Source organism: Lobosporangium transversale (genome assembly GCF_002105155.1).
Source record: "Lobosporangium transversale strain NRRL 3116 chromosome Unknown BCR41scaffold_8, whole genome shotgun sequence".
Taxonomy (NCBI): domain Eukaryota; kingdom Fungi; phylum Mortierellomycota; class Mortierellomycetes; order Mortierellales; family Mortierellaceae; genus Lobosporangium; species Lobosporangium transversale.
The window spans coordinates 202,501-225,867 of NW_019028986.1; the positions used below are offsets into that span (position 1 = coordinate 202,501).

At 40.3% G+C, this 23,367-nt stretch overlaps 9 protein-coding genes across 9 annotated transcripts; 2 read left to right on the top strand and 7 right to left on the bottom strand.

Moving 5' to 3' along the window:
• Positions 1–2,379: 2,379 nt before the first annotated feature.
• On the top strand, positions 2,380–4,232 carry BCR41DRAFT_348581 (Golgi phospho protein 3-domain-containing protein). The gene is made up of 3 exons (XM_022023320.1): positions 2,380–2,845; positions 3,268–3,517; positions 3,674–4,232. Exons 1-3 carry the CDS (start codon positions 2,582–2,584, stop codon positions 4,177–4,179), a joined length of 1,020 nt encoding a protein of 339 aa, XP_021883800.1. The 5' UTR covers positions 2,380–2,581; the 3' UTR covers positions 4,180–4,232.
• Positions 4,233–5,010: 778 nt separating this feature from the next.
• BCR41DRAFT_348583 (hypothetical protein) lies at positions 5,011–7,132 on the bottom strand. The gene has a single exon (XM_022023321.1). It carries the CDS (start codon positions 6,995–6,997, stop codon positions 5,048–5,050), a length of 1,950 nt encoding a protein of 649 aa, XP_021883801.1. The 5' UTR covers positions 6,998–7,132; the 3' UTR covers positions 5,011–5,047.
• A 758-nt stretch (positions 7,133–7,890) lies between these two features.
• BCR41DRAFT_348584 (hypothetical protein) lies at positions 7,891–8,723 on the top strand. Its single transcript, XM_022023322.1, has one exon. The coding sequence runs from the start codon at positions 8,193–8,195 to the stop codon at positions 8,484–8,486; it is 294 nt and encodes a 97-aa protein (XP_021883802.1). The 5' UTR covers positions 7,891–8,192; the 3' UTR covers positions 8,487–8,723.
• A 432-nt stretch (positions 8,724–9,155) lies between these two features.
• BCR41DRAFT_280912 (RmlC-like cupin domain-containing protein) lies at positions 9,156–10,334 on the bottom strand (the record flags this gene model as incomplete). The annotated part of the gene is made up of 4 exons (XM_022020229.1): positions 9,156–9,326; positions 9,384–9,449; positions 9,564–9,752; positions 9,912–10,334. Coding segments are annotated over 4 exons (849 nt in total), but the record flags the coding sequence as incomplete, so codon positions are not given.
• Positions 10,335–11,099: 765 nt separating this feature from the next.
• Positions 11,100–12,757, bottom strand: BCR41DRAFT_234289 (high mobility group box domain-containing protein). The gene is made up of 4 exons (XM_022020094.1): positions 12,671–12,757; positions 12,319–12,564; positions 12,047–12,156; positions 11,100–11,909 (listed from the first exon to the last, which is right to left on the bottom strand). The coding sequence occupies exons 2-4, from the start codon at positions 12,335–12,337 to the stop codon at positions 11,112–11,114; spliced, it is 927 nt and encodes a 308-aa protein (XP_021883804.1). The 5' UTR covers positions 12,338–12,564; positions 12,671–12,757; the 3' UTR covers positions 11,100–11,111.
• On the bottom strand, positions 12,062–15,409 carry BCR41DRAFT_234311 (hypothetical protein). The gene is made up of 5 exons (XM_022020096.1): positions 14,664–15,409; positions 14,174–14,539; positions 12,695–14,049; positions 12,319–12,591; positions 12,062–12,156 (listed from the first exon to the last, which is right to left on the bottom strand). The coding sequence occupies exons 1-4, from the start codon at positions 15,177–15,179 to the stop codon at positions 12,492–12,494; spliced, it is 2,337 nt and encodes a 778-aa protein (XP_021883805.1). The 5' UTR covers positions 15,180–15,409; the 3' UTR covers positions 12,062–12,156; positions 12,319–12,491.
• Positions 15,410–16,127: 718 nt separating this feature from the next.
• Positions 16,128–16,627, bottom strand: BCR41DRAFT_234304 (hypothetical protein). The gene has a single exon (XM_022020095.1). It carries the CDS (start codon positions 16,529–16,531, stop codon positions 16,166–16,168), a length of 366 nt encoding a protein of 121 aa, XP_021883806.1. The 5' UTR covers positions 16,532–16,627; the 3' UTR covers positions 16,128–16,165.
• A 260-nt stretch (positions 16,628–16,887) lies between these two features.
• BCR41DRAFT_319427 (hypothetical protein) lies at positions 16,888–17,490 on the bottom strand (the record flags this gene model as incomplete). Its single annotated transcript, XM_022021349.1, has 1 exon — positions 16,888–17,490. A coding segment is annotated over one exon (341 nt), but the record flags the coding sequence as incomplete, so codon positions are not given.
• A 721-nt stretch (positions 17,491–18,211) lies between these two features.
• Positions 18,212–21,816, bottom strand: BCR41DRAFT_420085 (hypothetical protein). The gene is made up of 4 exons (XM_022029848.1): positions 21,260–21,816; positions 20,842–21,120; positions 19,925–20,625; positions 18,212–19,811 (listed from the first exon to the last, which is right to left on the bottom strand). Exons 1-4 carry the CDS (start codon positions 21,601–21,603, stop codon positions 18,262–18,264), a joined length of 2,874 nt encoding a protein of 957 aa, XP_021883808.1. The 5' UTR covers positions 21,604–21,816; the 3' UTR covers positions 18,212–18,261.
• Between the last annotated feature and the right edge of the window lie 1,551 nt (positions 21,817–23,367).

The following is a 23,367-nucleotide window of genomic DNA, read 5'->3' on the forward strand; positions in this document are numbered from 1 at the left end:
AAACACGCGCTCTCCTTCCTCAGTTCTTTCACCATCTATGCTTTGATTATAGTAATAGTTCATACCATTTTTTTTTTTTCATTAGAAAGCCTCCAAGGATCATGAACAATAATAAATAAATAAGTAAATAAAGACCTTATCGGCAATAATAATAGGTAAAAAATAAAAAATAAAAAAAGCTATAGTATTCTAATGACTTTGCAACCGCTTCTTGTCCGTAGTAATTTGCGCAGAAATAATAGGCAATGTAAAAAACAAAAAAGTGGAACGTTTATTACCATTTTAAGCAAAGAGGTCATTGACGCCGAAGAATGTTCATAAATAAAGTTGTTTATGTATTTGTGTGGATGCAAAATGAAAGAGCTATCCATGACAAGGCAAACAATACTTGTATGTATAGTATAATATATATATTATATAAAATATAAAAAAAAGAAAGAAAACTTTTTTCCAGAGATGTTGGCAGACTGGTCCCTGAAAGAGACAAGCAAAGGAAGAAAGATACGCATTAAGAGATGGAGGTCTTTTTGAAAAATGTTCCAGCCTAAACAAAAGCAACATCATCGACAACAACAATGAAGTGTGAGCTGGGCGCAATTGAAGGTTAAAAATTTTACGAAATACCATCCAATTCCCCTCTTTTTTTTTTTTTTTTGTTTTTTTTTTTCATTCCGCAATACTTATTTGCATTGCTTCGCACTGCTTCGCCTACACTTTTTTTTTAAACCCCCCCCCCCCCTCTCGTTCGGCGTCTTTAACAGTCAAAGGAAATTGGCTCATCATCACAAGCTAGATGTTACTCCAAAAACTCTTGAAGCCCGCCGCTCTAAATAGGATGTGATGACTACTAGTATTCATCAACAAATCTTTCTTCATGATCCCCCACCATTTCTCTAATCTCTTCTTCGGTTGCTGACAAGAAAGGGTCGATGACGAGTTTGAAGGGAGGAAGACAATGTTGCTGTTGTCTGGAGCAAACATCTATATGGTAACCTTATTTTATTTTAAAAAAATGAAACAAGTTATATATGGTCTGATACTTCTGCGCAGTAAAAAAAAAAAAAAAAAAAAAAGAATCCTTCTCCATTGACACCCCGATCTCTTTGTCTCTCTCCGCATTTCTTACTGCATGAAGGTGTATTTTTTTTTTTTTTTTTTTCCTTGTTAGAAGAGAACATGGATTAGAAATACAAAAAGAGAAAGAAAGAAAGAAAAAGAAGGGACGCGTCAGACAATCGAAAGCTTTTTTTTGGTTTAAATAATTGCGCAAGGATAAGTAAAAAAAAAAACAGCTCAAACACACCAAAAGAATAAAATAAAATATATAAAAATCGGTTCATTAGCATACTTTTTTCGTGTTGTTATTAGATTATACATGTGTAAATAAATTATAACATGTATAAATTTAAAATATGTACTGTACATGTAAATATTTTGGACTATCCAAGCATACCAATGAATTGAATGGACCTAAAAAAAAAAAAAAAAAAAAAAAAAAAAGCGCATAGGAAAAATAGTTTATTCGACTTTAGAATTGGTTGAGTAACGCAAAAAAAAAAAAAAAAAAAAAACCAAAGATCAACAAGATTCATTCAGAAGGATTTGCCACACAGTATATACGAAATGTATTCTATAATCGACTAGCTTTATATATATTATATTGTATATTTATATCTATAAAGTAGTAAAAAAAAAAAAAAAAAAAACCGGTTTAGTTTTCAATCTAGTTTTTGTCTAGAACAGGAATCTGGTTAAACAGGACATACAGGAGGAAATGGAACAAAATCTATTCAGTTAACCCGTCAAGAACAGATACATCTATGTGTATTTGAATAGTCTAACAGTCAATTATATACATACATGTGGTTTCCTAATTGCTAATTAGTCACGTGGTAATAGTCCTCTTATATAAAATGTGTTTCCCCTTTCTCCCAGGAGAACGACACTATACAATTGACATTTAAAAGATGTGTAAAAGCTGTGAACTAAAGTGTCCTACTCGACGGCAATTGATAAAAAGCGATGCTCTGTACATGTATAACATATACAAATAATATTATAAAAGGTACTACATTTAAAATAGAGTGGACGACTTGTGTAATGTCGTTCTACAAATGCAATTAACCTATGACATTTTGATTTGTTGTTCACAACACACACATACAAAATGGCGCGTGCACAAATAGAACCTCTTTCTCCAATTGCATAACAGAAAACGACAGTCCATCCCCATTTTGGACAAATCATTTTTATGTATCATCCTTATGTATATTTGCACGCTCACTCCTGACACGTAGAGTAGACAATTTTTTTTTTTAACATTCTCTTCATCCATTCTGTCTCATCGCCATCTCACCAGAATTAGTCTTCAAGCATATTAAAAAAAAAAAAAAGAAATACATATTATAAGTAGCTACGAATCTACAACAAGACTTTGTCAAGAGAGGGGAAAAAAAAAACGACAACAACAACAACAACAACAGCAACAAAAAACAAAACAGAACCCTCGGCTATCCGACCAAAAGAGAAGCGACTTTTTTGTATTTTTGTATTTTTGTATTTTTCGACTTTCATTAATACAATGTCATCAGCTGGTGGACTTTCAAGACGCCGTGGTGGTGGTGGAGGTGGAGGAGGAGGCGGAGAAGATTCATATTCATCAAATGCAAACTCATCATCAGGAAATTCTGGATTCAATCACAACTCTGGTCTTCATCGTCGTTCCAGTACAGATGCTAAAGTATATGCAGACCCAAGAGATTTACAAATGGAAGATGAGAACAGAACTCAGCCCAAGTTTACTTTGATGGAAGAGATACTTCTTTTAGGACTCAAGGATAAGCAGGTATATATTTGTATATGAAAAGACTTTTTCCTTTTCTTTTCTCTTTTTCTTATTTATTTTTGGATTTATTTGTGGATATAAATCTATCTTTGCTTCAATTCAACAAGATCAGAGTATGAATATATGAATGCTTCTTACTCAGGGCTTGGTATGCAGTGTCCGCCAACGTGATATGGCGTAATATGGGCTTTCAAAAGGGACGAAAGAAGAAGAAGATCGACCACACTTTTTTTTTTTTTTTTTTTTTTTTTTTTTTGGAGACTTGGGCTGTAGTCCTAGTCATTTTTTTTTTTAATGGATAATAATTGCTCACACATGTGCCACTCACTTGTCAAAAAAAAAATAAAAAAAAAAAAAAAAGCTTAATCTAGAATAGAGCTTAATGATGTTGAAATGTTTCATTTTTTCAAACAACTTTTTAGGGTTATCTTTCGTTCTGGAACGACAATATCTCTTATACTCTTCGGGGCTGTATTCTGATGGAACTAGCTTTCCGCAATCGCATTGCCATGGTCAAGGATCCTAACCGACGCAAATACCCACTCGCTGATCGATATATCGAAGTCATTAGTGAGAAACTGACCGGTGAGGTCTTGCTGGACGAGGCACTCAAGATGATCCATTCCACAGAAGAGAGAATGAGTGTTGGTCAGTGGATCGATCTTATGAGTGGTAAGCTTAATTTTTTTTTTTTTTTTTTTTTTTTTTTTTTTTTGAAAACAGTTACTTGTGTTAAATCCTTTATACTATTTTAATTAACTCAATCTCCCCCCTTCTCTTCCTTTTTTTTTTTTTTTTTTCTTTTGTTCTTTTTCGGCCTGTAAATAGGTGAGACATGGAATGTAATGAAGATTGGATACCAATTAAAGCAAGTTCGAGAACGTTTAGCAAAAGGATTAGTGGACAAGGGCGTGTTGAGAACAGAGAAACGCAATTTTTTGATCTTTGACATGGCAACACACCCCGTGACAGATTCAGCTGTGAAAGAGGAGATCGTCAAAAGAGTCTGCACGACATTGATTTCTAGAAACACAGGTTCAGGCACGCCGACACTTCTCTCAGATCGGGAAACGCCTATCGCATTCCAACAACTCCGGACGATCGCCATGGTCTGTGCTGCCTATGCAGCCAATGTACTGGAGAACGCACTCATGTATCTGAATCATGAGATGCGTGAACGTGCCTATACCAAGGTCGACGAACTTTTGAATGACTATAGTAATTTCCCTTTTGGTTCCTCTGCCTCCAAGAATGAAGTACAGGGCAAGGATCTACAGATGGAAATCATTGCAGCAGTATTGAACGTATTTACAAAGATGGATAGTATTCTGTAACAACAAATAAATCATATTAAAAAGAAAAAGAAAAAGAAAAAGGAAAAGGAAAAGGAAAAAAAAAAAAAAAAAAGAAAAAAAAAAAAGGAAAAGAAAAAGGAAGAGGAAAAGGAAATGAAAAAAAAAAAAAAAAAAAAAAAGCATTCATAAATTAATAAAATAAATACTTTTCACAATTCAATAACATAATAAAATAAATAAATATTCATTCTTAAACTTTCATGGCTTTCAAATGAATAAATTAAGTATATTTGAAAGTATAAATGGACATGTTGAATAGAGGAGATTGTTCGATGCCTTGTTGGTTTTCCAAATCTGCCCTGATTTAACCGTATTTAGTGGAATTGATTAGCATCCTCTGAATAGCTGCCATCCAAAGGGACTACTTGGGACGGACAAAATTTACTGTGTTGTTCAAAACAATAAAACTTGACTGAAAGTCTACTAATCCTCAAACCATGAGGCAAACAATACCTCTGAACGCTTCAATAGGACTATGGCGTGCTTTTGGGGGTGCAGAAAAGACAACATTGTCTCTTTTGAGCAATGAAGGATATAGGATTTGTTCCTTGGGGCAAACTTTTTGAAGCCACTCCACTCTTGTTACTAGTAAAAACACAAATGGTTCCCGTTTTCCTCATATTTTCAGCGCTTCCACGATCCAGGGACTGTGATGTGGCCATTAAATGTTACATCTTTGTCGAAGCATTGACACATCCCTCGCAAAAGCTCAGATGTATACTAAGAATATTGTTTAAGGGACGTTGGAGTAGTCAATGACATGTAGCAGTGTTCAGGTGTTTATACAGTATCATATGGAGTCCAAACAGTCACCAGAGCATCACACAGGTTCTTGTTTATTGAACGATCATTTCTCTTGTGCATTGGCCAGATCATGTTCTAGCTGTTTGCTTTCAAGCTCCAACCATCGTCGTGTTAACTCCAGCTTACTAAGTTGGATCTTGACTTTACATTCTTCTAATGCAATCATGCGCATTGTAAACTCACGGTCTTCTTCTGTCATCTGACTTGGTAGTAGATACCCTCCATGCTCTCCTACCAATGACAGCTCAAATTTCCCAAGACTGCCACTTGGATGCCGCTGAAGACTTTGGGTTGAAGGTGTTCGCTTGAATCTAAAGGGCCGTACTTTAGACCGCGCCGCCCATGATGTAGACGGTCCGACTCCTCCGACTCCTCCTATGCCTCCCATGCCTCCAATTCCAGGACCTCTTCTACCAGTACGGACAGCCACATTGTGAGATAAAGATGAAGACATCAAGCTGGACGGATCAAGTGAATCTTCTTCTTCGTCTACTTCATCTCCCAAGTCATGCCCGTCCCCGAAACTATTATCATACTCATTTCCAAGACCCTCCCCACTCACATTGTGCTGACCGGCCCCACTATCGTCATCCCATTCGTTGTTATCATCCTCAAGCTCTTGTGCAAAAGCAGCAGCGGCAGCAGTAGAACTACTGATCCCGGTCAAGTCTACTAAACTCTGCCCTGCTGTCCCTAACAAACTAGATCCAAGTCCATTACTCATGGTTCCCAAAGCCGAACGTGTATAATTATTAGTGGTGCGATGCTGGCTATTATTCCCAGTAGCGACAGCTGTTGTTCCCACACGTCTTTCATTGGGCGTTGAGCGCAGGCGTTTTGAAGTACCGGCGGGTAATATACCAGAATGAGATTGTTGATTACCTCGGGCAGTTATACCTCCCACTGTGGCTGAAGATGACGAAGATGATGCTGGCGGCGCCATTCTTTGTAGATAATCGAGAGAAGAATTGGGAGCTGTTGTTGTTGTTGTTGATGTTGTTGTTGTCAATGCTGCAGCTACGCCTGGTGCATTACTACCTGCAGCTCGTTTACGTGAAGTAGGAGCCGAAGAATTGGCTGGGTTGACTGACGACGATATTAATGATAAATTATTGTTAGATCGATCTACTCGTGAGTGTATATCTGAGGTATTGTTGTTGTTATTGCCACTGCTGCTGCTGTTGTTGTTATTGTTGCTAGGATTATTGCTATTATTACCATCGTTGTTATTACTGAGGCTATTACTGCTACCAGGCACTGCTGACGAGAGCATGAGGCCTGAGGCGGCAAGAAGTTCTGATGTAGATTGACCATGTCCAACACGATGATGACTGTTATTTCCAAGGCTGTTCAAGGACTGAGGCATCAATGATGTTGTAGACGCTACTGAAGCACGTTGTTGATGAGTTGCGGTTGCTGTGCTTGGTGCTGACGAACCAAGTATATGTCCAGGTATAATGGTTCCAGGCCCAGGCCCAGGTCCAGCCCCAGCTCCAGTAGTATTCAATCCACCAGCAGATGCCGCAGTAGAGGATGGCCCAGATGTGATATCAACATCCCCAGCAACGGTACCAGTAATAGCAGTAGTGGTAGCGGTAGTAGAGGAGGAAGCTGATGGAGTTATTTCAGAGTCCATGACTTTTCCTTGTATACTCGCCAACTTCTCTAATAGCTCATTTTTTAACCGGTCCTCTTCTGATTCCTGTTTCTTGCCTCTTAAATGAGGAGTGGCACGCATGGCCATGAAATCCATAATCATCTTGTCACAACGAGTTCGACATGTCCGAGGATGGGGTAGTTTGCCATCAGGTCGAGGGACTGATTCTCGTTCAAACTCTTCTGCAATGTGATTCCAGGCGACTAAAATGGCTCCATCACGAGAAGAGATCTTGTAAGGGCAGGGTTTAGCTCGAAGAACAATTTGGAGTAGCAAGATCTCGTCCTGTTTATGGAAACGAAATCGCTGTTTCCGGTCATCATCTAATGATGACATTCCTACTGATTTCCTAATTTAACTTGAGCATGGTAATTATAATAATAATAATAACAACAGTAATAATGTATAAATGGTAAATAATGTTTATATGATTGGAAGTGTGTGGTGTGTGTAAGTATGGAAGGATCAAACGTATTGAAAGTATGGCTTTCTCTCTCTCTCTCTCTCTCTCTCTCTCTCTCTCTCTCTCTCTCTCTCTCTCTCTCTCTCTCTCTCTCTCTCTCTCTCTCTCTCTCTCTTTCTCTCTCTTCCTGCAAAGTCAGCGAGGTTTGAAGTTACGTTAAACATTTTTTTTTTTTACTTAAACAAAAAATAAATAAATAAATAAATAAAAGCTTCTTCTAGTTGAGGAATGGGAAAAGAAAAGGTAGAAAGAAAATGAACCTTTTTTTTCCTAGATTACTTACTTACAAATAGTCTTTTCAAGTATTTTGAATAAGAAAAAAAAAAAAAAAAAAAAAAAAAAGTAATGGAATCTGTCTAATGGTGTCAACGAAGGGCGAATGTAGGACAATGTCGAATGTTTGTGCTGAGGAGGATAAAAATTAATAATAAGGATAATAAGACGCGTGTTTAAGTAAATTTGGGTTAAAATAACAAGGGCAAAAATTGTAAATACGTAATGTTGCTTGTGAACAAAAAGGTGTCTATGCTCCCTTTTTTTTTTTTTTTAATAAATTGAATGATAAAATAAAGTATGTAGATCATTTGCCTCATCCTATATGTTTTTCTCCCGTACCCATATCATTTTGAAAAAAATCGCTCACTCCCCTAAGCACACCTCTTGCTGCATTCACCCAACTTTGCCAAAGCTTGAGCGAAACATGCAGACGACAAAGTCTTGGTACATTCCTTCTCAGAAGTCTTGAAACCCTCATTGCAAATCTTCTTGCACTTCTCTGGATCCTCTCGGACAGGTTTCTTCGTTCCAACCGATACCATATCCCCCAGATCACCCAAGCCCAAGAGATCTGTCAAGCCTCCTAGGTTTCCAATCTTCGTCAGATCTGACAAACCTCCCAAGTCTCCAATATCTTGCTGGTCTGACGAGCCTCTCACATGATCCGCCAGGTCCTCAAATCTATCCAGGCCCAACATATCCAGCAAGTTGCCCAATCCTAACAAGTTCAAGAGCAACTTGTCCGCTCCCGTTCTGTCCATACCCAATTCCTCCAAGACCGACTTGTCCAGGATGGACTTGTCCAATCCCAACTTGTCCAGCCCTAACTTGTCCAAGCCCAACTTCTCCAAGCCCAACTTATCCAGGTTCAACTTGTCCAATTCTGACTTGTCCAATTTCAAATTATCTGCGATCATCTTATCCACAATCGCCTTGGCCGGGTTCAACTTCTCCAAACTCAGAATTTGGGACAACTTTGCTAGGCCCAACCTATGCAGGTCCAATTTATCCAGGCCAAACTTATCCAGGCCAAACTTATCCAAGCCCAATTTATCCAAGCCCAAGATATCCAAGCTTCCTGAGTGACCATGCTTTGTCAATCCCGCTGCGTTCGTGATCGGTGCGGCTTGAATAGTCATTGTCGCGAAAGCAACAGTGAGCACCACTGCGGAGGAAAAAGCGGTAGAAAACTTCATGGTGATGATAAAATGGTAATAGTAATAATGATAATAATGAAGATGATTGTGATAGAAACAGTAATGTGTCTAGTGTGGATCTGAGTGAAAAGGAATCGAGTATCTTGAAAGCTTTGAAATACTTTTTGTGTTGTTGATTTTGTTGATGAAAATTAGAAAAGTCTTGTCATGTATTTATGTATTTTTTTTTTTTTTTTTTTTTTTTTTGCCAAGATCTTCATTATTCTTCTAATCTAAATGGAGGAGTTCAAAGTTTCTAAAAACAAAAAAAAAAAAAAAAAAAAAAAAAAAAACGGAGCTCTGGCTATTCAATGTCATAGCCAAGAGAGGAGAGAGAAAGGAGCCAGATTCTTTGTCGTACAGGAGTTTATATCAGATCAGCCAACTTTTTTTTTTTTTTTTTTTTTTTTTTTTAGATTTTAAGATTAAGGGACATAGGAACTTTCAGTAAAGGAGGTCAGGGTCTATTGTATGACAAAATGCGCAAGCCGCAATAAAAGATGAATGGCTGTATTTCTTTTCCTCCTTCTCATCCTCGCCTGCGCCTGTAGGAATGAATCGAGCGCCAAAATGGTGCCCGCTCGAACCCATTCTTACCATCTCGATAATCAGCGAACGTCTCCACAATCTCTTCTTTTGTGTTCATCACAAATGGACCTTGCTGCACCATTGGTTCCTTCAATGGTTCTCCTGCAATCAATACAAAGTGCGCGCCTCCTTTCTCTTCATCCTCATTCATATTCCCATTTACCTCCTCTCCCTCCTCTCCCTCCTCATCTTTAGTCACAAACTTGATCCGATCAGCTCCATCTCCTTCTGACAGCACCAACGTATGTTGGGCCTCACCTTTGAACTCTTGTTTCCTACCGTCAACGTCAACGTTAACGTCAACGTCACCGTTGCTTTCACTCCCACTTTCATTTTTACTTTTGTCTCCTCCTCCTCCTCCATCTCCTTTTTCTACAACAATATGAACTGTTCCCCTGAGCACATAAACGAATCCTGAAAAAGAAACCGGGATCGTCTGCTCGACTGATCTGTTTTTCTTCATCTTGAAGTCTAAATACATGATCGGTGTACGAGTGTACACAGGGCTTTTCACTCCATGTGATTCGCCTGCAATCACTTTGATGACAACACCATCATTGTTTTGTCTCTGTCTCTCATCCTTGTCCCTGTCCTTGTCCTCATTCTTGTCCTTGTCCTTGTCCTTGTCCTTGTCCTTGTCCTTGTCCTTGTCCTTGTCCTTGTCCTTGTCCTTGTCCACGTCCGTGCCCTTTCCTTTATCCTTATCCTCCTTCTCATTTAAAGGAACGGCACGAGGGATCTGTTCATCTCTAAGTTCTTGATATTGAGGTTCACACATCTTGTATTCCTTCGACAGATTCACCCACAACTGTAATCCATGAGCAGGTGTCTGTGATTTCACTGGCATCTCACAGTGGACGATGCCTCGCCCGGCTGTCATCCATTGCACGTCACCCGGTCCGATCACCCCTTTCCGATCTGCAAAATCCTCATGTTGGAACTGTCCTCGTAACATGTAGGTCACAGTTTCGAACCCTCGATGAGCATGGTCCAAGAATCCCCCGTTCCGATCCACCATAAACTCGTCCAGTAAAAGAAATGGATCGTGGTATCGAACTTCATACCCTCCAATGGAACGCCGCACCCGAGCCCCAACTCCATCAGTCTGTTCACGAGAAGGTATAGACTTGACAATAGTTCGAAACCGTCTTTTTTCTTTTTGTTGGTGATGTTGATGCTGCTGTTGATGATGTTGGTGCTGTTTTTGTTGTTCTTGTCCTTGCTGTAGAACAGCCGTTGTTGCCATTATGAATCGACTGTTTTTTTTTTTTTTTTTTTTTGTTTGTTTTTTAAAGATTTAAAAGAAGAGGAACGGAGTTTTTTATGTCGTCTTTTTGTAGCTTTAAAAAAAAAAAAGAAGCATTTGTCAACTTGGATTACCAATGAATTTTTAAGGTTAGTAAACATAATTTGTAACTTCGTCCTACACTGTTCGTACATTACATGACATGAATGTCGCGCTGTATGTACTAGAAAGCAAATAAACATCTTGCGAGAGGCTGCTGACATTGATAAATGTACAAAATTAGAAAGGTCTTTTTTTTTTTTTTTTTTTTTTTTTTTTTTTTGCATGGTCAAATCTGTTCTCAGGCAGTGAGTAGAGCAATACACTTGCAAAGATAAAGAAAACGATATCTAAAAAAATTTCCTTTATCACTTCAGCCAACCGTACAAGGGTTTTAATGCTATTCCATGGATTCATGCAACAGAAAGGACCAAGACAGAATGTCATGAGTTAAAACAGAGCTGAAACAGGAGAATAAACCAACAACGTTTGTTTGGAAATAAGGGGAATGGTTTTCATTATTTACTTGTTGCACATAATTTATTACTAAAACTCATCCCATACATGACCTTTTACAATCCTTCTTCTGAAACAACTTTGCTTCGTTTCCTTCCATAATCTGACCTTCATCCTCCGTCTACTCTATGATCTCCCTTTGCCTGCCCTTCCTTTCCTAGCAGAGTATGCCTGCATCTCTTCCGCGTACCGCAGCTTGTCTTGAGCGGCCTTTTCAAGATATGGAGCACGCTGCTCTGGAGTCATTTCATTCCACATCTTTGCTGCTACAGTAGGAATCGGTTGGTTAGGGTTCATGGCTCGGATGCGAGCTCGTTCACCCGACCTAAAGAACAAGAACCCAGGAATGGGATGTTTAGGTGCGTCGGGATCCTTAGTCCTCTTCTTGCCCCGTGATCTATCTTTGCCATTAATTGCCAAATCATGAGATGCATTAACGGCAGTGTTCGAAGCCCCTGCAGAGGCTGCAGTCCCTGAACTACCTCCACCAGCTCGGCTATTGCCCGTAGAATTAGTAGCTGCAGCCTGTCCTGCTCCGTTCCTTCCACTTTGACCCGCCTTGCTTCCAGGGACGTTGGAGCCTGAAGAGATCGATGGTGGTACAGCACCACCACGGCGACGGGCTGCTCCGGATGCTGCAATCTCTGCCTTACTCCTACGTGAATAGACATAATCTGGATTCCGCTTCAGGAATTCTGCTTTGATGCTTGCTGCCTTTTCATTATACTCGCGTTTCATGTCTGGTGTCATATTAGCCCATCTTTGGCCAATGGCACGTGAAATCTCGCTCACAGTCAGATTTGCATTCTCTAACAGCAATTTATGCCGCATCTCCTGGTTAAAGATCAAGTACGAATTCATAGGCCGTCTTGGTCTATTAGGATCCAACCCTGCGTTTGCTGGGTAACCGGCGTTGTCATCGTACTATATTATCAAGTCAAAAAAAAAAAAAAAAAAAAAAAAAAAGGCAGTAGTTAGCGATCAATCATATTAGTAAATTGCATTGTGCTAAATAAAAAAAAAAAAAAAAAAAAAAAAAAAAAAAAAAACATGAGACATACATCAGTTCCCTTAAGTCTCTTGGAGGAGCCTGCATCAACGTCGACGATTGCACGCTTTTTAGAGGAACGACGAGTGTAGACGTAGTCCGGATGATTAGTCTGGAAAGTATCTTTGATATCCTTTGCACGCGAGGTATAAAGTGATTTTCGCTCCTGAAAAGAAACGATTGCAAAAAAAAAAAAAAAAAAAAAAAAAAAAAGATTAGTGTCAATGTTTGAAGAGTTAAAAGCAAAACCCAATACTACGATATCATAGCACGCCAATGACTTACAGGGGGCATGTCGCGCCATTCTTCTCCAAGACGTTTACTAAGTGCGGCTGTCTTGTGCGAGGGGTAAAGTTTCTGCAGTTCCGGTCGTCGGATACTAGAGAATACCAAAAATGCATTTGGAGGTCGTTTAGGACGACCGGAGGGATGAAGAGCAGGTTGAGACAAAGTCAGCGCTAATGCAGAAGCATCGTAATAAGGCTGTTGTTGCTGCTGTTGCTGCTGTTGTTGCATTTGTTGGCGCTGCAGCTGTTGCTGTTGCTGTTGCTGCTGCTGCTGTTGTTGTTGTTGTTGTATCTGCATTTGTTGCTGCTGTTGAAGTTGTTGTTGATGTAACTGCTGTTGTCGTTGTTGCTGTTGCTGTTGCTGTTGCTGCTGCTGTTGTTGAAGCTGTTGTTGAAGCTGTTGCTGTTGAAGCTGCTGTTGTTGAAGTTGCTGAAATTGCTGTTGCTGTTGCTTGTTCAGTTTGGGTGTTGAGGACGTCTGTGGAAGAGCAGGCATGACGGCTGTAGGTCGTGTCGCAGGGGTGACTACGGGTTCAAGAGCAGGGGTAGGAGTAGGAGCGGGGGCAGGAGCAGGGGCGGGAGCAGAGTCTGCAGGCTTATCAACAACCTTTTTCTTTCTGCCACGTCCTTTGCCTTTAGGTTTATCAGTGGCTGAGTCAGATACAGGAGGCGCTACAGGCTGAGTAAGGGGACGAGGATTAGTTTCGAAACTTTCATTTCGCTGATGTTGCCGTAAGGCTTGTTGTTGTTGATGCTGCTGCTGAGGAGTCTGATGTGCCTGATGCTGCTGCTGCTGTGGTTGTTGTTGATGATGGTGTTGCTGATGTTGAACCTGTGCTTGATGCTGCGGTTGTTGTTGCTGTTGCTGCTGCTGAAGCGTGTTTTGAGGCGAGGGTTGGTGCTGTTGTTGTTGCTGCTGGAAGCTTGGGTACTGCTGCTGATGCTGGGCCAAAGCAGCTGGAGTCAATGGACTACTGTACATACGATTGTGCCCTGGCACAGTCGAGTCCACACTGCTATACGGCGAGGTCATGGCATGAGATGAACCAGTATCTGTTCGTCCAAGTTCTGGTGATGGCACATTGTCTGGCTGAATTTTTGGGTTCTTCTTGCCTTGAGCAGTCTTCTTCGCGCCTGCAGCAGCCTTTGGGGCTTTTTGCTGCTTCTTCTTGGGCTCTGGTTCGACAATCGCCGCTTTTGGTGCCGACAGCTGGGGCGACTCTTTTGGGGTGAGTGCGGACTGACCAGGAGGCGTTGATTGCTGGTGCGCATGCTGGTGCTGGGACTGAGGCAGAATAGAATTATGTGGAGATGGATAAGGTTGTTGAGGTGACTGCTGGGCGGTTGAATGGTATGAGTAAGGCGATTGTGGAAGTGGCTGATTCAGATGACGAGACGATGTCTGATGCTGAGTACTGTTGCCAGTTACACCACCGCCACTCAGCATGACGTCGCCCTTGATGCTGTTCATGGCTGGCGTGGTTGTGCGCTGGTCATATGAGGATAGAGGCTGGTTCTGAGAAATGGTAGTGGGGTTATTATTGAGAATATGATTGCCTTGTCCTGGCCGTATATCATGTGCTAGTCGATTAGGTGTTACAGGGTTGCTACCAGTTCGCTGAGCCTGATACCGACCAGCCGATTGAACTTGATTACCATGAGGATTACTGTTTAAGGGTTGGTAAACCCCATCAAGTGAATTGTCGTCATTTGGGATCAAGTTTCCACCCTACAGAAATCAAATGAATAGATAACAAGACGTTATTCAACCATACTGCTGAAGTAATCAGATCTCTTGTTCTCCTCACTTTTGGCTCATTCTGATGTTTTTTTTTTATTTTTTATGTTCTTACCTCATCGTCAGCGCCATATGTATTACGGAGATTGGTCATGCCTGCCATACCAAAATTGTTAGTAGATCCAAAGCTTGGCGCGCTGGGCCCAGTAGAAAGTGCAGAATCAAGGTAATTGCGGTTCACAGAACTAACATTCCCGAGCGAGGTTGAGGGTTTTAGCCCACCTGATCCAACCATACCGGTCTGTGCAGATGGCTGTTGCTGTCGAGAAAGTTGAGATGCTGGCGACACAACAGTGCTTGAGAAATGTTGAGAGCCTTGGTGATTGGATGAATGATGAGAGCCATAGGAAGGTTGCTGTTGTTGCGATTGAGCTTGTTGAGGCTGCTGTTGCTGCGTTTGTTGAGTCTGCTGTGGCTGGGCCTGCTATCCATGGAAGCAATATAAAGAGTGAGAGTTAATAATAAAGTCAAATCAAGACAAGAGCAACGACCACCCACGGTTCTTGCACAATTGTTGGTTGATTCTGGATACAAAAAGTATTTACCCTAAGATGAGTTGGAGATTGGTTGTGGGCTGAAAATAGAAATGCCTGCTGCTGCTGGTGCTGTTGCTGTGGTTGCTGGGGTTGCTGTTGGGGTTGCTGTTGCTGCTGCTGTGGCTGCGAGTATTGCGAGATGGAAAGTGATGGTTGCGAGGCTGAATGGTGTGGTTGAGTCAACATGTGCGACAGCTGTCCGCTCGAGTGTGTCTGGCCAAAGCCGGTCATATCTGTAGGGCTGTTCCAGTTACCATATCCTTGAAGTCCATTGCTCGGCCGTGAGTCTCGAGTGTTGTCCAATTTATAGCTATTGGACGTTAGGGAACTGAGACCGAAACTATTGTTGTTGGCATTGTGATGTTGCAAATGTGCATACTGCTGCTGTTGTTGTTGCTGCTGAGTATGTTGTTGGGCTAAACCTTGGATCTGGCTGTTACTGGCCTGTTGCGGATGCTGCGCAAAGGGTCGCGTGGTGGCAGATCCGGTAAACTGCCCATGCTGGTTGTGCCCGTGGTAAGACATGAAGTCGCTGATTTATTGCCTTACTTTCCCTGACAGTCGTGTCCTGATATGTCCTCGACTCTATACTATAAATAAAAATATAAAAAATAAAGCGCGCGTTGTCAGTACGATGCGTTTGAGCTTTTTTTTTTTTTTTGTTTTTATAATAAAACACGTGTTATAACAACGTTCCGATTGTAGGAGAGGAAAAAAGAATAGAAAAAAATAACAATAAATAAAAACTGCAATTCCAGAGAACATATTTGAGTATATTCTTCCTATTCACAATAACATTAAACATGCATCGGAAGAGATCGTACTGAATCACGAGGAAAAAAATAAAAATAAAAAAATAATAATAATCTAATTCGATGCTTAATTCTCATCAGACCGAGGAAGAAAAATAAAATAAAATAAAAACTTTAAAAGAAAGGATGGATAAATATTCATACGTATTATAATGACGAGCTAATTCCACGCGTCAGTCAATGATGTTCAAGGAATGAAGTGAAATCATCTCAATAAAAATTAAAAAATTAATAATAGCAATAACAATAACAATAATAGCAATGGTAATGACGTGTCTTTTTTTTTTTTTTTTTTTTTTTTTCTTTGTTATGATGGCGTATTAAAAGTTAGACCCGAAATACATGTCCTTTGGAAGCTGAAGTAACTCACCTCGTCTAGCTGTTCGAGAATCAGGGCCCACAGAAAGCAATGATATAAAGATAGTGATATAGAGTGTTAGAAAGCGTATACGTGTGTATGTGTGTATGCATGTAAAAAGTATAAAATAGAGAGATCAGCCAGTCAGTCTCTCGAATGAGACCCAAGGCGGATGCAAATGACGATGGAGAAAGAAGTGGCGTTAAGAGTCAGTTGAGAGGATAAGAATAACTGAGTAAAAGAAAGATTATAAAAAAAAAATAAAAAAAAAAAAAAGTTGAGCGGACACAAACAAGCACAATAAGACGCCTGACCTGCTGTGTCAAGTAAACAATCGCAATTCACACAGTCAATAAACTAAAGAAAAAAAAAAAAAAAAAAGCCAACTCTGTGACCGTCAAATGAAACTTCTCCGTTCTTCTCCAGCTGTGTTTGGTGAGGCAGTGTGGGATGTTGGCATGTATATGCAAACAAAAGAAGGAAAGAACGAAGGTAAACAAGATTAAATGGTAGTGATGCTCCGAAGGAAGAAAGTAGGAAGTAGAAGGAATCATAGAAGAGAAAGGTTGAACGTTCTCTTGATAAAATGAAAGGTTAATGTGTGGCCTGCAAGGCGTAGTACAACCTTCACAAAAAAAAAGCAATAGCAGGGCTGCTGGACTCAATGGGGATGCACTCGTGATGGGGATAGATACGCCATAATCCATTAATAGCAATAATTAATAATAGGAGCAATGTATTAAAAACATAATAGAAACATAATGGTGGAGTAGCATAAACGTAATCTGTCATATTTTCTATTTGCTCAAGAGAAACGAACGGGATCTTAGTGGATCTCTTTCCGCTGATCCGCTGACAGTTATCTGATCAGGACACATCAAGCTACCTCCATCATACAGAATGTATGTGCTGCTACACAGAGCAAGCATAAAAAAAAAACCAGATGAAAGAAGAACAAGAGTCGACCAATTTTTTTTTTTTACTATGATGACGAGTGTGATGGCTCTCTTTTTTTTTTTTTTTTTTTTTTTTTTCCTTTTCCTCTCATCTCTCCCCCCCATCCCCCCTTTCCCCTGTAAACGACTCATATCACAGGAAACTACAATTCCCTCGAGATTTTTGTGTCATAGAATGTTTCAGAGTTCATGAAGAGATGAAGAGGGATGAATATATTTGTATTCGGGAGTTGGTATTGTTGATGCAAAAGTATATAATAAAGTATAAATATATTAATGTAATTAAATAGCATTGAATGAGGTGTACAGGGACTATTTGATGTGTGTATAAATATTGTTTGGGAAATGTGTAGAAAAAAGTGATGGAGCTCATGCATTTGAATGTGATTTGATTGCTGATGTGTATGAATGTATGTATATATAATGTGTATAAAAGTATAATAAATTGTATATTATGTGAATAGAAAGGACGTTATGAAGATATTGTGTGAATATGTTCAATGGGGGGATGAAAGTATATTGTATTTGCTTCTGAATTGTATTAGAGTATGTAGTAGTTATGCGTGTGTATGTGTGCTGTGTGTAATATGTAAATATGTTGAAAAGGGTCCTCTTTACCTTTTCTGTCCAAGAGTAAGAAGTAAAAATGAAGCCCTTTTTATTTTTTTTTTTTACTTTCTTTTTGCTGTGTTGTTGTTTATAGTTTTTTTTTTTTAAAAAGTGGAATGAAGTGAATTTGAGTAGAATTGAGAATGAGTAGAAATGAGTTGAATGAGCAAAGGATTAAAAAAGGGCCAAGAATAAAAAGAACAAGAGTAAAGAAAAAAACAAAAACAAGGAGGTAAAAAAAAATCTTTTCTATTAGTCAGTCCTGTTCAATCTCGCCTTTTTGACTGGCGCAAATCAAATCAAATCAATAAGAACTAATAATATAGACCAAATTCATACCTCATATTCAATTTTAAATCCAATTCATTTTTAGCCAATCATCGTACGTCCTCATCGACCCCGAGTAAAACAAAAAAAAAAATTATTTATTGAATTGGAGTCACTCTGTCACATTGATGTGGCACATGCTTGCCGGTTGAGATATCGCTCCAATCTCACATCTCATATTCAATCGCATTTAAACACATCATAAACATTTATTATTAAATATATTTTAACCGCTCTGTTAAAAACAATTGTGCCAATATTCAATTTTATTCTTTCTAAGCTACTGTACATGTATATTAATGTATTATACATATACTTTTTCTTTATTTTTATTTTTTATTTTGTTTTTATTTGCACTTGTTGATTGAGTTCCACGCACGGATGTTGGATGTGGGGTAAAATCGTATATATTTTTATTATTATTATTATTTAGTACAGATTGCATTATAGGCTTTTTTTTTTTTTTTTTTGTTTAATCATTATAAAAAAATAAAAATAAGAGGACATTAAAGAAAAAAAGTAGTAACATAATAAAACGTATTTCATTACACATACGGTGGGACCACAAGTGACATCTGAGTGTTATTCTTTCTTGGACCTTCCACCTGGATAGTATTCAACAGATCTGCAAGGTCAGGTCGTGAAGCAAGCGTCGATGCTGTGGACCCACTAGAAGGTGAGGCACCATGCTTACGAAGTGTTTGCGAATGGATAGATAATGGATAAAATCGTTGAAGTGTCGTTGTAGCGGATGATGGGCTACGAGTGACACTTCCAGGACTGGAGCTGCCCGTATCACTCGAGCTATCCACTGCCATTTGTGCCGCCGCCAGAGCTGCCTTTAGATTATCAACACCAATCTTCTTGCTAGGCATTGATGGATCATCCAACGAAAGCATTCCACCCTCCCCACTCACTGTTGACCTGGATGTATCTTCAGAGTGTGTAGTCGACAAGTCCATGGAAGAATTCATTGACTGTGGGGCAAGCTTGGGTAAGGCCCAATCCTCCAAATGACGTGAGACGCGAATGCGGCTGTCCATACTCCGCTCCAACTTGTGACCAAGAATGCTAGAGACCCCATTGATCGTACCTGTGGACAAGAACAGACCACTACCAAATTCTCGACTATCACCTGAACCTAACAGTCCAGACTGAGCTTCAGGATTAAACACTTGATTAAATCGATCTGCTCCAGCACTAAATCGATCAGAGACTGTCGTCAGTAAAGTGACCAGGTGCTCACGTGCAAGAGGATGACTCAGTACAGGACTCAGGGGCTCTGAAGCTTCATCCCAAGTTAACTCTGAGGTGCGAGCCAATGACTCTTCCATAGCCCCGTAGTTGATAGGAACCCATTGCAACTCATCCTCTCTGGATTTCTTGATATTTTGGAGGTACTCCTGAGGCTCAGTCATATCATAGATCGAGACAGCCATCTGAAAGTACGAGACTATAAGCGCTGCCACCGCGCGCTTGCGCGCCACCTCAATGGCATCATCCTGCTGCTCTTCCAAAGGCTGGTTTAAACACCAATCTTGCAAGGAAAAGAGCATGGGGACAACTCGAATAAATTCATCATCCTGGAAATGGTTAAGCATAGCCTTCAAGATGCCATAGATGGCCACTAAATCCTTGGGAGTCAAGGTCGAGGAGCTTGCGTAGGCATACAAGGTCTGATGTGCTGCTGCACGGAAATACAGGTCTCCAGAGGTAGATGGGATCGATATCATCGGAGACAATCCCATACCATCGGCTATGTTTTCGTCTTCTGTGGCCAAAAAGGAGACAAGTACCTGCGCAAAGGCTGTTCGGATCTCAACGTGCCCATCCAATAAAAGACCGAGGCATGGTGTCAAGAGCTCGGACGAAATTTCTGTAGCATGGAAATTGGCGCCTTGGCGACCACTTTCCTTGCTCGTCCTAATCACTGCCTGCAAGCTCTTGAGCAAGGCTGCACGGTATTCTACAGTGGGTACACCCTCAATTGTTTCGGGCTGAGGGGCGGTGCCGAGCTTGAATGAAAGCTTTTTTGCAATGTGAGAGATAATGTGGGGCACCTGGTTTGAGTAGTAGATATGGGTTGCAAGCCCGCCTGAGAGATAAAAAAAGAGTTAGAATAATTAAAATAGCAAAAAATTAGACTCAAAGCAAATACCAATTCAACATGAAAAACAACTTTATTATTTGCTTGCTTATAAAACTTACCAATGCTCTTTATAAGGCCTTCCTGAATCACAACTTCCAAAGAGTGCATTTGGCTGGACTGGTTATTCTTATTCATTGAGGCACTGGCTGAGAGTGACTTTATTAAGAATACCAATAGCGAATGGAGAACTTCCAGAACTGGCATTCCAATGAGCGAAACAGAGGATACCAAAATAGCTTCCGAAGCAGAGATCAATGTAGCCTTTTTCTGAAGGCGCAAGATGGCATCAGTAGTTGTTGAATCCACATCATCAATGCGGGAAATAATTTCATTCACAGCCATGTATCGGTACTGTGGCAAAATGGATCTCACGATGGCCTTGATAATTTCAACGTTAAAGGAGGATGGCCACCAACGACTATGGCCATCTAAATACGAAAATGTGGGCCCTAGAGCGAGCTTTACATCACCGCCATTAGGATTCTTGAGGAGGGCACGAAGACATCTAAGAGCTTCTGCCGTAACATCCTCGTCTGTCACTATGTTGTCGGGGTGAACTGCAATATGAATAGATACTGAACGACGGAGCGATGTCGTATTAGGCGAGTCGTCCAGAGCAATGTTGACGCCATTTTTGGAGTCAATGAGGCGGTCGAGTATTGCCGGCAGGACCAAGTTGAGTTGGGCTTTGAAATCAGATGCATAAAGTGCGCGGGATGAAACGACAGCTTCCAATGCTCTCAATCCGATCATCCGATAGCTACGCGGAAGAGAAGGGTATGGAGAAAAATAGGTAGAAAAGAGCAGAGAGGAAGAAGAAGACAAGAATGCTTTAGCTGCAATATTCAATAATAAGAACAGGGGTAAAAATACACGTATCCTGCAGCTTTCTGTTTGGCCAACACACTGCGAGCTAATGTATTGGTGACTGACTACTCTTCCTATAGACATTTCAGATTAGACAGGACTAACATACCGGTGACTGTTTTCGCCATTATGTGCGCTGAGCTTTGCAAAACGGTCGACGACTCTGTAATAGATAGTTCTGAACTCGCTATCAACACCCAATGTGGAGCCGTCATGAGCGCCGCAGAAGCAAGAAAAGACATTTTGACAATGTCTCACGATATCAAGGTTTGAAGTGTCGACCAAAAGTGCATCGAGGATGCTGACGATGTTTTTGGAAAAGATATTCAAATGGGACTTGCTCTCAAGAAGAAGAGCCTTGATGATCTCGAGCGAACAATGGACATCACTGCGTATAGGTAAAGCCAGTCCAAGAAAGGCAATGAGTTATTTGTTTAATACTCTGCATTTTTCATTTTTCATTGTCATCTTTTTTTCCATGTGGGCCTGAGCGCACGGAAATGTCATAAAAAAAAAAAAAGACATACGAGAATTTCTTTTTGCGGTAGTCACGAACAACTCTTCGCTCGATAAAGTTGCCAACCTTGGTCAGTTTGGCAGGCTTGGAAGTCGTATAAAAGACAAGATAGGAAAGTTCGCTGGCTTTTGGGCCTTTTTCCTCCGGACGGGATGGGTAACAGTTGTTGACGAGCGTGGCGTGTTTGATGAAACTGGATGGGATAAAAGTGGAGTGAGATGCGGTTGGGGAGGGAGCAGAGGGGGTAGACGAAGGTGCATTTGGACCCGGAGCAGAAACGGAGCCAGTACGGGAGCCAGAGCGTGTACGGTTAGAGGCGAGTGAAGGCGAGGTGGCCCCAGGCGAGGAGGACATGACGAAAGAAATTAAGATGAGAAAGTGAAATGAGAAAGAGAGGGAATGGAAGAAAAGAGGATCAGCGACTATGTTCTAGAGGGGCAAATAGACAGCACAATTTTATAGCGCGAGTCGTTTGCTCAGGAACAGGAATGGAAGTTTCAGGCGTAAAAGTCGACTGGAAAGTGAAAGAAAGAATAAAAGGAGAAAGAAATAATGGGAGAAAGGGATGATGAGAGAAAGAAAGAAAGAAAGTAAGAAAGAAAAAAGACATAAACGATATCTCCAACAACAAAATAAACAATTGGCACATGTGCGAGTTCGCATGCATTTATTTGCTTTAGAACAGTTGCCATGCTGGATGCTTTTGCACTCGCCGAAGCGAACAGCAATTAATAAAAAAAAAGAGTTGAGCCCGTCTTTTTGGTTCTGAATGTTCTCTTCCATTCTTCATTCATTCACTCCCTCACTCACTCATTTCATCTTCACTCACCTCCTTTTTCATTTCAATGCGCTCTCCTGTTGCATCTCAATTGTCCTGTCTATATTTTTGTATCCGTTCCTCTCATCCACAAAAAAAAAAAAAAAAAAAAACATCGATGACCTTGTCATCTCATTTTCTAGTCACCCATCTCTTAAAGCAGACGTCAATCGCAAATATTTATAAAGCACGCGCCAACAGAGAACCTTGCATGAAGTCTAGCGCCGTGTCTTTCTCTCTGTGCAACCATCACCACTTGTGTTTGTCTCTTTTCCTCCATCTTTCTTCCACAAATTCCAGACCAAACAATAACAACAACAGCAAGCAACTGGTGATCCTTTCATCTTGTACCTCCTCTCCACAAAACGCCCATTCCTCTTTTTTTTTGACTCCGCCCTCTCACTTTTGTTGTCACATTAGACCGAATTGTCATGACAAAGAGCAAATACCAACTTTAAAACTTTCTCAAGGAACATTAATATGACACAAAATAAGGAACGCGTCCAAAAGGATCTTTTAAGGTGCTTTTTTGTGGCTTCTGTTCGAATGCCTTGTAGTCCATTCATTCTCCCGCAATCCTTTGCTCAATGCATACTTACCAAATGGTCGAATGACTTTTTTTTTTTTTTTTTTTTTTTTTTATTTCTTCCTCTTTCTTTCCTTCTCTTCAAGACTGAAATCCACATGTAAGCTGTAAAGTGCATGCATAACAGGAATTTACCTTTTAAAGAGCATGGTGCACCTTGCACTAATGAATGTAAATGGTAAAAAAAGGAACAAGTGAAACTTTGCTTTTCTTATTATTTTTTGTCTCGGAAGAAAGACGTTGGTGTGGAGAAATAAGTAAGGCTGAAGAGAAAAGAAGGATAATCAAGCCTGCTATATTATTATTAATATATTGTTTGTTAGGGAAAGGAAGAGTTTGGAAATGCAAAATGAATACAGGGGCAGGAACAGAATTAGGTTTAGTACAGGAGTCAAGAAAGGAGAAAGAGGAAGAGGAACATGAACGGGAGAAAGAACAAAATAAAGAGGGATTTCATTCATTCTTTGGCATTGTATTGCACTGCGTTGTTAGCATTGCGTTGGCATGGGTGGTAGGAAAAAGGGAGTAGGGGGCTGTCTTTGAACACATTGTGTCGCCACCTCCTTGGCCAAAAGTAATTGTCTGCGCAATTATAACAAAGCAAAAACGGATCAATGGACTTGCCCTGCTTTTCAACACCAAATCCAGTGCATTCAGAACTCCTCACTGTTGCTTGCATTAAAATTATCACCATCACCACAATAATTCATTAGTA

What these genes read in the sequence shown, in the direction of transcription:
- BCR41DRAFT_348583 (XM_022023321.1), bottom strand. Translation starts at nt 6,997, where the DNA reads ATGTCATCATTAGATGATGACCGGAAACAGCGATTTCGTTTCCATAAA.
- BCR41DRAFT_348584 (XM_022023322.1), top strand. Translation starts at nt 8,193, where the DNA reads ATGGACTTGTCCAATCCCAACTTGTCCAGCCCTAACTTGTCCAAGCCC.
- BCR41DRAFT_234304 (XM_022020095.1), bottom strand. Translation starts at nt 16,531, where the DNA reads ATGGATTATGGCGTATCTATCCCCATCACGAGTGCATCCCCATTGAGT.
- BCR41DRAFT_420085 (XM_022029848.1), bottom strand. Translation starts at nt 21,603, where the DNA reads ATGTCCTCCTCGCCTGGGGCCACCTCGCCTTCACTCGCCTCTAACCGT. An exon ending in TACCGCAAAAAGAAATTCTC is followed by an intron (nt 21,121 to 21,259) that starts GTATGTCTTTTT and finishes ACCTATACGCAG; the next exon opens with TGATGTCCATTGTTCGCTCG. An exon ending in AATGGCGAAAACAGTCACCG is followed by an intron (nt 20,626 to 20,841) that starts GTATGTTAGTCC and finishes TCTTCCGCGTAG; the next exon opens with CTATCGGATGATCGGATTGA.
- BCR41DRAFT_348581 (XM_022023320.1), top strand. Translation starts at nt 2,582, where the DNA reads ATGTCATCAGCTGGTGGACTTTCAAGACGCCGTGGTGGTGGTGGAGGT. An exon ending in TAGGACTCAAGGATAAGCAG is followed by an intron (nt 2,846 to 3,267) that starts GTATATATTTGT and finishes ACAACTTTTTAG; the next exon opens with GGTTATCTTTCGTTCTGGAA. An exon ending in GTGGATCGATCTTATGAGTG is followed by an intron (nt 3,518 to 3,673) that starts GTAAGCTTAATT and finishes GCCTGTAAATAG; the next exon opens with GTGAGACATGGAATGTAATG.
- BCR41DRAFT_234311 (XM_022020096.1), bottom strand. Translation starts at nt 15,179, where the DNA reads ATGTCTTACCACGGGCACAACCAGCATGGGCAGTTTACCGGATCTGCC. An exon ending in CATATGGCGCTGACGATGAG is followed by an intron (nt 14,050 to 14,173) that starts GTAAGAACATAA and finishes TGATTTCTGTAG; the next exon opens with GGTGGAAACTTGATCCCAAA. An exon ending in CAACAACAGCTTCAACAACA is followed by an intron (nt 12,592 to 12,694) that starts GCAGCAGCAACA and finishes CAACAACAACAG; the next exon opens with CAGCAGCAGCAACAGCAACA.
- BCR41DRAFT_234289 (XM_022020094.1), bottom strand. An exon ending in AGAGACTTAAGGGAACTGAT is followed by an intron (nt 11,910 to 12,046) that starts GTATGTCTCATG and finishes TTGATAATATAG; the next exon opens with TACGATGACAACGCCGGTTA.